We start from the raw sequence: 13,952 nt of genomic DNA, 5'->3' as shown, positions 1-13,952 counted from the left end.
AAATTAAAACAAATGAAAACAAATGTAAACAAAAAATAGGGACCTAAAAAATATGAATGAACAAAACAAATGAGAAGAATAAATGATAAAGTCAATATAAAGAGAAATTAATTGATAAATATTAAATCATAAAATGATGATAGATTATTTTTATGCACTTAACTGCATTAATTTTTAACTGACATCGAGTCATTTATCCATTTAGGCGATTTAAATCCTCTGTGCAGTTTAACATCCATGTCGGTGGAAATGAAGCATATGTGCAGATGCCCCGCAATGAGATTAATGAGATTCATATAAAAGCCGAACCAGACACACGTGAAGCTCTATAAATCTGACACAAAGACAGCAGCCGGGTCATTTCAGAGACACATTACATCCACTTACATTCATTTCCTGGAGACACCCTAACCATATCCCACAAGCACTACTTCCCTAACCCAAATCCTTACTCAACGCTCAAATCATCTGAGGATTGTGGAAACAGGCACACAGAAAATAAGGTACCTTATAGGGTGATGTCATTTACCTATGACACAGGTATTATCTATTTATTCTTTAAATTATTATTATTTTTTTAATTTATTCTTTCACCTTTATACTAGTCTTGAACTTCTGGTGATAATTGTGTATTTTAAGGGGAAAAAGTAGACTTTTTTTAAAATAAAAAGGCAGCTAAGAAATTATTTCATATTATTCATTTCCACACTTCATGCCCACCCACTGCTTTATGTACCTGCACCTTCAGCCAACTATGAATCAGGTTTAAACCCACAACCTTCTTGCTTTGTGGCGAGAGTGCAGACCTCTGGACCTACGTGTAGCTGATTTATTACACAGATATATGACGGAACCTGTCACAGTGCTTTAAATGGCTTTTATTTCACTTTAAAAACAGTAAAACCTTGAAATATAAGAGTAGAGTCAACATTTTACCCCATTTCTTTTTTGGCAAACACAGACCATCTGCACAGTTTGTACCCGAGACTTTTGGATTCTACATTTTGAAGACCCATAATTAGCATTTTGGGAACCACCATGTTGGTTTTTATAGCCAGAAGTGGCCACATCTGGACCAGAGGGTGGAGTGCTACGTTATCAGCCAATATTCATTTGCAACAAACAGTCTGCTGACATACAAGAATTTTACTCATTAAAATTTAAGCACAGTTTTAACCATATTAAAAGTCAGATAATTCTATTAAAAACGCTCTAACAAGAACCAAACACAAACAAACATAGCAGAGTCGTCAAAAGGTGAAGCCATGCAGATAGCTAGCGGTTACAACTGGTGATACGGTGGCTAATCTACTAGCCCTTTTCCACTTGTACCTATTAAACTTAACAGGATGCGACTCGGTTTTGGTTGTTTTCCGTTAGAATAGAGTAGCACATAATAAGCATGGGGTTGTTATAGCAACACAGCCGAAAGTCCAGTGATGTCATTTGTTTGCGACACAAGCACCACAACAAGGGAGGATGTTCGTTGAGGCGATGATATACCTGCTGCTCGATCAGTGGCTTTTTGTCTGACTTGGGGACAGCTGTGTTAGTTTGTGTGGAGCCATTTCCTTTGTTTCTGGATTTTAAAAAGTGGTGCTTTTAATTTTCGTGAATCATCGAGTGACGCCACTGACTAGCCAATCTGTGGCATACATCACATTTTTCAGTGTCCACAGATCTCTTAGAAGCCCAGCCAAGTAGGTACTTAAAAAAACTCTACTACCAACTAGTGGAAAACCCTAAAAACTGAGTCGGGTCAAGTCGAGCCGAACTGAGCGGTTACTAGTGAAAAAAAGCTAAAGGCATATCCTAAGTCCTGCATATGAGTAATTTTAAAGAAACATACATCCTCAAGAACTTCGTTATTATTTGTAGCTGTAAATGAGGACTGACTCACTACTGGAGTGCACATTAGACAAACTGCAGTTTTGGCATTTATGTATTAGTTTCATTTTTTTAAACCTTTGAAGGTTGCTACTAGCAAAATGAACATTAATTTGTGGATTTTCCATAAAAATGATTCTCTTCATGCATTTTTAGTCAATCACCGTTTGCCTTTGGTGTAAACATGTATATTCTGTGTTTGGGGTGACATATGAGCTGCACACCTGAAGATTTACAATGACTACGAGAGTTACAAGCATTTAAAAGCACCATAACACTGACTCCCTCTCTCACATACCTGTGCTACTAACATTCACGTCTCCACCTGAAGCACCACCTGGCCTTGGCAGCCATGGAAACCAGCAGAGTAGAGGACACAGCAAAGAGAGACACTGCTTTAAAGGATATCCTTTATTACAAGCAAGCACATTTAAGAAATTTAACACCTGAACCACTGGTCACTGTCAAATAAGCTAACATGACTTTTTCAGGTTTTCTAACATTCAAATGCAAGATTTAGATGTGATCACAACAACCTGTGGAACATTAAGAGCTCATAATCCAGGTTAGTGAAGTTCAAACTGTAACTGTGTAAATATCACATTATCCAAAACCCTTTGTTGGCGGGCATCTTTTGAAATAATATAGACAGTGTTATTTTTAAATCACCCCACTGAAACTGCTTGTTTTAAAAGTTTTAAGCTTCATAAATTGCTCTAGGATGTGCTGAGTGATGAAGAGCTGTTAGTGCTGGGATTAAGTATGTTAATAGGGTGCTTTCCAGTGCAGGAACTGGTGGGCAGGTTTGAAAATGCTCCTATAGGGCCAGATGCAGGGTCTTTTCAGGTTAGAAGAAAAGCACCTAATCAGGGGGAGGCCGTTCTGAGCAGCCCCTTAAAATGCTAGCAGGGCTTGGTGGGGATGAGGTAAACAGAGACAGCAACAGGCTTCAACAGCGTAAAACTGTCAAAACATACAAACGCAACCACTAACAATCCCACAAATTATCTAGACATCTACTATCAGTTCCCTTCATGTTTATACTTCTCCCAGACCCGTCGAGACACTCAAAATTATTAGCCATATAATCATCTACAATTTAATAGAGTTTGCAAAACGCTTTGACAGTTACACAACAGAAGGACATTCAAAGGGAAGATTTACAAAGAGCTAAACATTAGAGTTGCACAAAATTTAAAAGGAAAAAAACTATTCAGGAGATTTGAAGATTTGAGGCAGGCAGTAAGCAAGACAACTAAAAGATAAACAGACAGTAAGAAGACATCACCCAAAGCGAGTCAATAAAAATGTGTTTAAAAGGGGAGGTTTAAAGGAGTTTCCTCATTCCTGATCCATATAAATGCTTGCAACTTTCACAGTGGTCACAAATAATGAAGAAAATAGAGATCAAATATTTTTTGTGCATTTTGTGTTAATGGCCAATTTGTCTTTAAAGGAAAATTTCTCTAATTACTGTTAACAGTAATGCTAACGGCAAACATGCTCCAGACTTAGGAGCAGACAGCAGGACCCCACATGAGGTCTAAGGTGAGCGATTGCTCGAATGAGGCTGATATTTCTACTCTGTAGCTCCACACCCAGATGTACTTTAAAAGATATCAGTAAAGAGTAGAAAAACAGTGCAAAAACTGTTGCTTTCTGCACCAGCTGGAGGCGCGAGTGACTTTTCATTCACACCACAGAGGAGGCAGCTACAATGAGTCAAGCCCTGAGAGATAAATGTATAGATGACTTTCCCCAGGTATGCATTGGTGTTATTCTCAAGATAATTCAAATGTAGAGGAAGCAGGTCTGGATTTTTTTTTTAAATTAATTAATGTTGTTGGTTCAAAGCTGAGAGCTCAACCAAATCAAACTCCTGAGTTTCTGACACAAAAGCTCTGATTGTGACAGGTTACTGTGACTTTGAGGTACTAAGTTTGAAACAGAGGCTGGTTTTTAGGTTCACCAAGTCTCAAGGAAAACTCCATCTGTGAAGAAAATCAGTAGAAAATAAAAGAGGACCTAAAATCAAACCTTGCAGAACACTACAGGTAAACTTACTTATGGTGACTGAAAAAGGTTCTTTCTAAAAGATCTTAAATTCAGTTAATTAAAAGCAAAACAAGCCTCTAATGCTGCCTTTTTCAGAGATGAACTGGTTAACCCGTCAGTACCTCTGTGCCCAGCCTGCTTGTTCCTTATTGCACTCACAGTAAAGGAGACTCTTTGCAATTCTGAAAAAGTGACAGATTATAAGACTGAAAGTCACAATACAAGTCTCCTACAACTCCACACATGCTGCTGATGCAACACATCGACTAAAAAATGCTGCAAGACCAAAACCAGGAGGCTGCAAAGCTCCGTAAAGCTTTGAAAGCTGCAGGAGAAAAATTCTCTGCGATCTTATCGCTGCTTATCGTCTGCTCAGTAATGATTAAAAATACTGCGGTTTCAGTGTTTCACAATCCAGGATGGGACTGTGTGTGTGTGTGTGTATGGTGAGGGTGGCATGGGATGAGGGTGTAGCAAGGCGACCTGCAGAGGAGGGGAACTTCCCTATACTTTGCCACGACTCCTCTGGCCTCCTACACACGCACGCGGCAGGACTACAGTAAATCAGAGCAGATGCATCCACCCGCCCACAGACGGAGCTCTCAGCTTCTTGATGTTGATGCAAAAGGAGGAAAAAAAAGGTTGAGAAATTCCAGCGATCGAGTCATTTTCGGCACAAACCAAACAAGACCAGTTTCCACCTCTTCACCTCTCTAAGCGTTCCTGCTGGAACATCTACTTTGGGTTTTCAATCAGCCAAATAAAGAAATGACACTATAAATTATACTGTAGTTTTAGCAAATAAAACATTTTGGTAGTTGCAATATTTTTTTTAATTTATTATTATTAATTATTATCATCATTCTCATCCTGGAGCCAGGAGTGGGCAAGCATGTCAGTCTCTACATGCATTTCACTGATTGATTGATTGATTTATTTATTTATTAATGCAGATGCACAGAGATTCCCAGGTGGCAGAGAAGAGGGGAAGATTCTGCAAGAGCTGGAAAAATCCTCTGCAGTCACTTTATTTCCCCGTTTTCACTTCTTCTTTTCCTGTTGCACATGTCACAATTTCTTTTTCTCAGTTGTGACACCTAGACCTCATGTTTTTTTTGCAGTTTGTCGGCTGATATCTGCCTACATATATTCACTGATTGCAGCAGGCCAGTAAATCCAGTTTTACCCTTGAATTCTGTGCAAATGTCTGCACCAACAAATTACATGCATATTTACTACATTAGCAGACTTTAAACAGGTGTGATTCTTAGCAAGGGGATGAAAAAAAAAATGCTTTTATGTGTGGGGGAAACCACAGAAAACTAACGCTGTAGGTGTGATGATACATATTGGCAGATACTGGAAACAAGCTATCAAATGTGGCTTTATCTGAAAACTTCAGAAGAAGTAGCGATGATATAAATACACATGTCTGCGTGTTTGAAAATCACTGTAGTAGACTGTAAAGCTGTCAACAAATATTCCGTAAATTGCACAACAGAATATTTGCTCCATCAGTGTCACCTTAACAAGTGAACTTCAGTGGACAGGTTTGAGTGTAGTTCTAACTTCTTCCCCTGTTATTTTTAGACATATTTGAAAATCATGTTGCCAGCAGGCGTTTTGCTTTAACGTTGAAGCTTGTGCCCATCTTTGATTCTAATCTCACCTTTGACAAACAAAGACATGCTACGACCACCTTAAGAATACCGCGAGAATCCGTTCAACACTCAGGTTTAGTGACAGGTTTTTTCCTTTTGTTTAGATTATTGTAATGACTTTTCAAAGAGTATCAATTATAAAGCAGTAAAGTGCAAACACTATTACAAAAACTGAGAAACGTAAACATATTACACCAGTTTTAATGACTCTACACTGGATTTTAAAGAAAGATTTTACTTTACTTTTAAAGCCCTTCATGGTCTGGCCCCAGAACAGACTGGCAGAGGGAACAGTCAGGTGGAGGGAGGAAGAAGATCTAAGACTGCAAGAAGAAGTGGGAACATGAAGAAGGTCCGACAGAGATGGTGAGGTTGAATGTCCGTAGGAGAAATCTGTTTAATTGGGAGCCAGTGAAGCTGTTGCAGAACAGGAATAATGTGGCGAGTCGAGGTGGGTTCTAGCCATAACGTGGGCAGCTGAGTTCTGGACCAGCTCAGGCTTATAAAGGATACGAGAATGGAAGGATAGAGTACCATCAAGGATGACACCCAGACACTTAAACTGTTAAAGAGTTTTTTCCTTATATTTTTTTCTTGATTTATCATTTTATTCTGTTATGCTATACAAATAAAACTTGATTTTCAAATTTTATTAAAAGAAAGCAGCTTAAAAATCTCAATGCTTAGACCTGACAGTGAGAAATGAAGAGATTTTAAAGACATTTTGCACCCGTGTGGAGCTTTTTACACAAATATTCAAACATGATTTTGATTTTGTCGGCTAAACTGTGAGCATGCATGAGAGTCGAAGCCCCGTCACTTCATTTTCATGTTAAAAATTTGAAATCAACTTCCTCACAACAGCCGTGTCTTCATATCACAGAAGTGGTGAGACCTGGACGTACGCACGTATCAGTGTTTTTTGTGCACATTTTTTGGCATTTAGGCCAAATAATGTGCACAAAAAAACAAAACAAAACACTCTTTCTGTTGCCATTATGCGCAATAACAATAGAGACAGCCTATCAGCTGGCTGTTTTATCACTTTTTTTCACTTTGACCACCCTGCTGCTCCTCCGACCCCAAACACACGACTGTAAAACAGGAAGTGCAGCCGCTGACACAGCAATGCCAACCAGGAAGTGACATTCCCTGTGAAAAAGACTTTTCCTCTGCCGAGGGTGTGAGCTCAGCCAGTGACAAGCTGCAAACAAACACTGCCTAACAGACTGGATGTGCTCGCACAACCCAACCAGCGCTGGAAACACGTCTGCAGAAAGAAGTTAAAAATGAGAGCATCACTAAGTTTTAATCTCCAACCCATCATGCCTTGCAAACTTGCTGCAAACTGTGTGTGTTCATTTGGGTATGCGTGTCTGTGAGTGCGTGTTGTAGCTTGCTGGGAAATGCACTGAGTGATGTAAACGCAGGTGGTACGTTCGGCAGTGGTAAAAACCAGAAAACCAGTAGATGGTGAGAGATAAGGTGAGGCTCAGAGCGGAAGCTAGAAGCTTGCGAAGAAGCTCTGAAACAAAGTTGAATGCTTCCCTGAGTGCGTCTACGAGTGTCGGCCTGCCCACTTTGCTTATATTTGGCGACACATTTCGGCAATTTTTTTTGTTTTATTTAGACGTGCCTGACAGAATGATGCCTGCCCTGGTCGCTATATGATGAACTCTAATATATTTGTATATCACCATCTTCAAGCAGGCAAGGACCCACTTAAGGGTTTTTTTGGCATCAGACCATTAACATCAGGCTTTGTGCACAAGTCCACACACCTGATAATTATTTGTGTCCACATAGGATTCATTTCTTGCCTGTGGGGGTTTGCAACAGTCTCTAAACAAGCACAATTCCCGCCTGGTTTGCAAACTACCTTATAAATATCTCACCCTGGTACTTCGGTTCTCATTTGTTTTGATGGTCCTTCATATTATTAAGCCGCTTCTTTAGACAGGCTCTAATCGACTGTCTTGGAATGTACCTACTCACAGTAACACTTAGTGTGTTTAGGAAATCCCCAGTGAGCTGGACGGCCATCCTAACAAGAAACAGGTAAGGAGCAGTTCATGTGCCTCCGAGCTCAGACTACCAAGATGATGGAGCTGCAGATCACGCAGAGATTGACAGAGTCACTGGAGAGGCAGCGGACTAATCGTTATTAGCTCATCACTGCAGAGGAGAACATTTAACACTCCTTCCTCCACAAATGCAATCAAATGCTTGCAGCTCACGAGCTCTTGCAGACATCGCAGCCAAAGTTCAGATTTGTTGAAGTGCAGAATGTGACAAGCTCGACACACGACGATTAGAAAAGAGGAATCCAGCAGGGCAGCGAAGGCAAAAAAAAAAAAAAAAAAAAAGAAGAAGAAATGGAGGAGAAGTTGATGCTGTGAATTAGAAAGACTGAATGACATGTTGTGGGTTTCCCTCCTGTAGACTGACCAAAGGAGGAAAACACTTTCTTCAGAACAGTTTTCCATTCACGTAGACGTGCCGGGGTTGTGTTTTCTCAGTCGCTGGGATTGTTGTTGGTCAGCACAGATTATAATTGTTACGACTTCCTCCAAATAGCACCCTCTCCTTAAAGCTCTTAAGGTAATCAGGAAAAGAGGTACAGCAAACAGACCAGCATCCTGCTGGTTTGGAAACTCTCCCTTCTGTGGCTTCCTCAGCAGCGAGCGGGTTCTGCACCGGGGTGGAAAGCCGCATCGGCATGCTTGAGCCTTACTTTGATCCAAGAAATCGAATCATGCATATTTATGTGCACATACACACCCCGAATTTAAAAAAAAAAAAAAAAAATTTAGGACTGTTTATTAGACAATTAACAGGGTGGGTTTAGACAGTCACCAAAGAGCCTCGGCTCAGAATCAAACCTGTGTCGCTGCGTTCAGCCCTGCAGCCTATGGTCAACCGGTGTCTGAACTCCAACCTTTGACCAATAAGTTTATATGAAAGGTAAAAAGAAAGTTGTGTGGCACTGAGCCTCTAAGGGTGGGGTGAGGAGGACAAAGGGATGCTAAGGTGCTGAGCCTCATTTCTATACAACTAAATGGGTGGATGTGGGATGTGAACTTTTTTGAATCCTGAAGGTGAGACATGCCAGTTAAATTCTCCAAACTTCTGCTTTAAGGTTGTGGATTAAAAAAAAAAAAAAAAGAGGAAAAAAAGGAAAGTGTACAGAAAAAAACCCCTTTGGTTTTACCTTCTGATCCACGATGGAGCAGACGAGCTCCCTGACGGAGGACAGCGACACATCTCCAGGGTCGAGGGTGACCGCCTCCCTCGTGAGTCCGATCTGAAGCAGGAAGGAGATGCCGTGGAACGAGCCCCGTGAGTTCGTGGGGCTGGGCGCCGACTGGCTGCCGTTGGAAAGCCGGCTGCAGATGGTGGCCGGCGGGCTGGGGGAAGGTGATGGGGTGGGCGGGGCCGGGTGATGAGGTAGGGCATGGAACAACCTTGGAGAAGCTGGCAGGGGCGGCGGGCTGTTATCGGTAGACATTGTCTGCTATCTGTGACGTGGTGGTGGGAGAACGACCTCGAAGGTGAACATCCAAAATTGAAAAAAGAAGAAAAACGGTCAGCAGAGCATCGTGCGTCCAATCATTTGTCCCAATTTTTCAGCACTGAAATCCTGCAAATAAAGCTTCCTCTCACTGCAGAGCATCTCCGAGGCCAACCAGAAGAAAAATAGACTGAAGTAAAAGCCTGAGCTCTTAAAAAAAAAAAAAAAAAAAAAAAGCCTGAGCTCTCGGGTAGATCGCCTTTAAAGAGTTTTATAACGTGGTTAAATCCTCAATAAATCCTCAGACCTGCTGGATGAGACTGCTGATCGGGAGCAAGAAAACAACGATGAAATGCTGCAGATCTTCCCCGTCTCTGCTGCTTTCACTCAAAACATCTGCTAGAAATAAAGACAGGAGAGAGATGAATCAGTCAGGAAAAAATAAAATCTCTCAAACGTTAAAATCTGTAAGAAACTTGCACATAAATTGACGTCAACTTTGGTGGCACTGAAATCCTTACTCGAGAAGCTAAATAAAAATGTTTATACTCAAGAGGTTAAAGCGCAATCAGTAACTTGATGATGTAATGATTAACTGAGCTATTCCATCTTAAAATGTTTGTGTAATGCCACAGAGGGAGCACACTTTTACATCTTTACCTATGCTAAAGGTCACAGTGCACACTGGGAAAGATGAAAGGAAATGTCACAACAATATAACAATATACGCTCGAAAGCTGGGTCCTTTCATGTGGCGCCATCAGAACAACTGCAGAACAGTTCTTAACATCAATATCAAAATATGAATGTCTAAATATTGTCAAATCTTATATTATTATATCTTATATTATATATACACATATTGAGCTTAAATACATGTGAAAATAAAATATAAATGACCATGAATATGCAAGTAGAAAATTGTGCAGGTGTGTTATGCACAGCTAATTTTCAATAAGTCATTAGTTAAATGAAAATGTAAATGATTTTAATTGTTTATGTCAAGGTTAAAAGCAAATTTGTAAAACTTCCGATCGCTTGTAGCCATCACAAAAGCCTGTTCTGTTGTACATTTAAATTTTTTCGTAAACATGTTTGTTATTAAAGATGCAGGCAGTGAGACAGGTCCCTCAGCATGAAGGCCACTTGACTGTAAAGAAAAGATGGAAGAAGAGAAGCCTCCTTACTGAGAATTTGGGCATGAAAAGCGAGCCTAGTGATGCGTGAGTTTACAGGTCATTGGCCAATGAGCACATCCTGGATAATCCTCCTTCTTGACTCTAATAACGATTGTAATTTACAAAATGAACTTCAGCAATTTTATTAAATATGACCTGAAATTAGTGACTGAGCCCAAAAACTCATCAAGAAAGTGTTTACTGAGGTCACAGATAAACAAAGCACAGGTCCCATTTCGATGTTTTAAAGCCTGGAATCTTCTTGGGTGTTGCATAAACATGTCACTTCCTGTGTCCATGAGGCTGCATTATACAACACCCACAAAGGACACATCACACTGCTGCACATGATTTTTTTTTTTAAAAAACACACGGCACAAACATAACGTACGCTGAATGTTGTACGAGGGATCACATGATGCTGATTTACTGTTGCCAGTAGGTGGCACTGTGACTGTGACTCATTACTGTAATGCAGGCGTCCTGCAGCTGGATCAATAACTGAGTTGTCTAGCATGTGAAGTTTGAGGAGGACTAGAAGATATATACTCAGTTTAACACAGAACTTCAAAACTTGTGAAATGTGTTTGGATTAGACTGGCCAAAGATCACGCTGATGCCTCTCTGAGTTGAGTTTGTGATACACCTTGAAATTTCAAAAACCTCACTAAAATTAGCTCTTTAATTCAAAACGGTGGACTTCTTGTTGGGTATAAGGCATGGCTCGAAGAGGATTTTCCATACAGCTTAAGACGCGTGTATTAAATGCCATACATGTATGCAAAGCAAAACAGCCGGGCAACTGCATTGAAATTTTGCAGGGGGCCCTATGGGACCATTTTGCACCTCTCATATTTAAAACCCATAAAATACAAAGGTTTTATCCACTTCTGACATGTGTGCAAACTTTTTGGTGAAGTTTTGAGCATATTTAGCCCCTAAAATAAAATATTGTGTTGATTTGTTTGCAGAAATAATAAAAAATAAGCAGCACAACTCCAACAGAGGCTTCACATATTCAGTGCTCAGGTGCTAGTGAGCCGCTTTAAGGGGTATAAACCTGAAGGGAGAGATACTCTTCATCTTATTTTATCTCATTTGAATAATATTATTAATATAAAAAAATTCCATTTTTTTGCACTGCATGCTTAAGGACTTCTTTTTTCCCCCAAATATATGGCTCTGTTATGTCTCTACAAGCAACAAAGCTCACTGAGGCCTGTTGCCTGCCCCTCTGTAGGTTTCCAGAAGCTGTCCAATCAAAAAAAGTTGCTTTAAAGAGAAGGCTGGCCTTAAAGAGACAGGAGCATATAAAGATTATTTTGAACCCTTATTCATGTACATGTATTCTGATAAAGCTCCAATATTAAAAAGCAGAGTTGGACATGAGCATTGCAATCACTGCATAACAATATGAATGAAACAGAGACTAAACAGCAGATGAGCATTACCGGACGCCTTTGGTGTCTGACAGCTTCCACATGCGCCATCGAGTTGACTTCAAAAAGTTGACTTCATCATCTCAACACTTTCTGACTTCTGAAGCAGAGTTTATTTATAGAATTTAATTGCATAATAATGTCTGAAACAGGTGCTAAAGTCAGAAACTGTGGCTGCCGGCAAGCTGACAAACCATAAAAGGGACCCATACTGCTCATCTGCTGTTTGCCATCTATCTCAGACATTGTTACGCAGAAACTTTCTATGAATAAATTCTGCATTTTGAACAGTTAAACTGCAGGAACATCAGAGTCAGATTATCGCATTATTTACAGACAGTTTTCATTTATAAGCCAAAACTAAAGTCCTGGTTTGAATCAGTTAAGCGGCGCAATAGTGATTTTTGACATGAAAGATATTGTTTTTATGTTTAACTTGAAATAAAAATCGCATATTAAACTGTCGCTTCATGATTGTGTAAAATGTCTGATTTTAACTTAAAACATTTATTGCAGTCGACTTCTAGCTCGTGCACATGAATGTGAGCAGTTTCCTTTTGATCTCTCTGTAAACTGTAGTTGGCTACATCTGGATTTTCGCTCACTTATGAGATGATAAAATAACTCTGAATTAACTGAACCTGCACCAAGACTGAACTTTGTCAACAGGTTGTTTGCTTTTCACAGCATTCACGCGAATGAAAAACAGAAGTTAAAGGCATCATAAGTACCTCGGAGAGCCCGGTGGTTTCTCCGCTTCCATCGCAGCACAAGCGAGCAGAAAATGTGCGTCCCATCCAGCGGCAGCTCGGACCGCAAAAAGGCCGAGTTAAGGAACACAGACCCGGTGAGTCCTCCACAGCAGGTCCCGATGGGACTGAAAGCGACAGTTAAAAGCAGCCAGAAGGACCTTTGGACTTTTGTTTTTGACTCTTTCCTTCTAAACTCTCCCGGGAAGTCGCAGTCCGACCGAGCAGCTTCAGCTTCATGCGGATCTGATGATTATCAGCTGCGAAACACTCAGGGGCAAAAAAAAAAGTGCGGCTCTCACCGGCAGGAGGAGGTCACACTCTGAGGGAAATTCAGGGACCGGACAGCTGGTGTCTCTGCAGCCCCGCTCTTTATGATGGAGGCTCCATAATCAGGCCCTGTCGGAGATTTCAGGCACTCATGGCCTCGGTTGCAGCACAAAGATTAAAAGTGAAGATTCATGAGAAGTAAGCAAAGACTGAACAGCTGAAGCATCAGAAAAGGCTAAAACTCTTTTTCAAACCACGCTGAACTTTAAGCATTGTCTTTTGTCTGTCTGTTTGTGCGGGTATTTTATATATTACATAGTTTTATGTGAAACACACAAATGTAAATGAGCTGCTTTGCTTCAGTTTTTTATTTTGATATTAATGTCCATTAACGTAAACAGTAAAACAAATATCTAACAGCACAAACTTTGGAAAAGATGCTGCTTTACAAACATTTCTACTTTTTACATTTGAGAAATTTAGTTAATAAATAATATTAACATAACAGAGATAAATCACTTATGATTTTCTTTTAAATGCAGAGTACTTGAGACAATAAGTCACATTTCAAAGTAAAATAGCATTTATCTAAAAAGAAAAACAACTCATTTAAAATTTAATTCAGTTTAGTTTTATCGCAATAACTGCGCCAAATCACAATAACAGTCACCTCAAGGTGCTTTATATCATACAGTAAAGACCCTACAATAATGGAGACAAACCCTACCAATCAAATGACAATCTTTATTGGGCTAATTTCATAATGTCTATATTTGAGAAATGTCACTGTGTCATAAATTAACTTTTTATATATTTAAAAATAGACAGTATTCACATCATGTGCTAAGAGACAGTGATTTTAGTTTTGTGCCCCATACACCACACTGTTACAGGAGTCCTGTTCTACTAAAGGGGTGCCTTGATCAGGATTGGAACACCTGACCTTCCACTTTGCCGATGTAACATTAAAACTAGGGCAGCATACAAGAACATATATTGCAAGTCCCATGTCCTGCTAAGAGACACCTCTGAGGGTGGTTAATAGCTCCACACAGACAAGCAGGTGATGACTAACCAACCAGTCCAGTGTAGAGATAACTGCAGCAATCCCAGCTGACAGTAAACCGAGAAAGTACCAGGGGTTTAAGACCAGCTGGACCAGATGTGGAAAGTCAAGACTAAAGTGGTTTTACTGTGACAGG

At 40.1% G+C, this 13,952-nt stretch overlaps 1 protein-coding gene across 2 annotated transcripts in view; it reads right to left on the bottom strand.

The window, feature by feature from the left end:
• LOC102784446 (serine/threonine-protein kinase D3-like) overlaps window positions 1-9,317 on the bottom strand; it is a 50,180-nt gene extending 40,863 nt beyond the window's left edge. For both annotated transcript variants that reach the window (XM_035908933.2, XM_035908934.2), the window contains exon 1: window positions 8,815-9,317. In XM_035908933.2, coding sequence (XP_035764826.2) covers window positions 8,815-9,111 — 297 coding nt within the window. In that variant the 5' untranslated portion in view covers window positions 9,112-9,317. The remainder of the gene's footprint in view (window positions 1-8,814) is intronic.
• Window positions 9,318-13,952: the final 4,635 nt, after the last annotated feature.

This window comes from Neolamprologus brichardi, chromosome 15, assembly GCF_056152115.1.
Source record: "Neolamprologus brichardi isolate AB-2024 chromosome 15, ASM5615211v1, whole genome shotgun sequence".
Taxonomy (NCBI): Eukaryota; Metazoa; Chordata; class Actinopteri; order Cichliformes; family Cichlidae; genus Neolamprologus; species Neolamprologus brichardi.
Note: the sequence above shows the minus strand (reverse complement) of the source record. Positions and strands in the feature narration are given on the sequence as shown.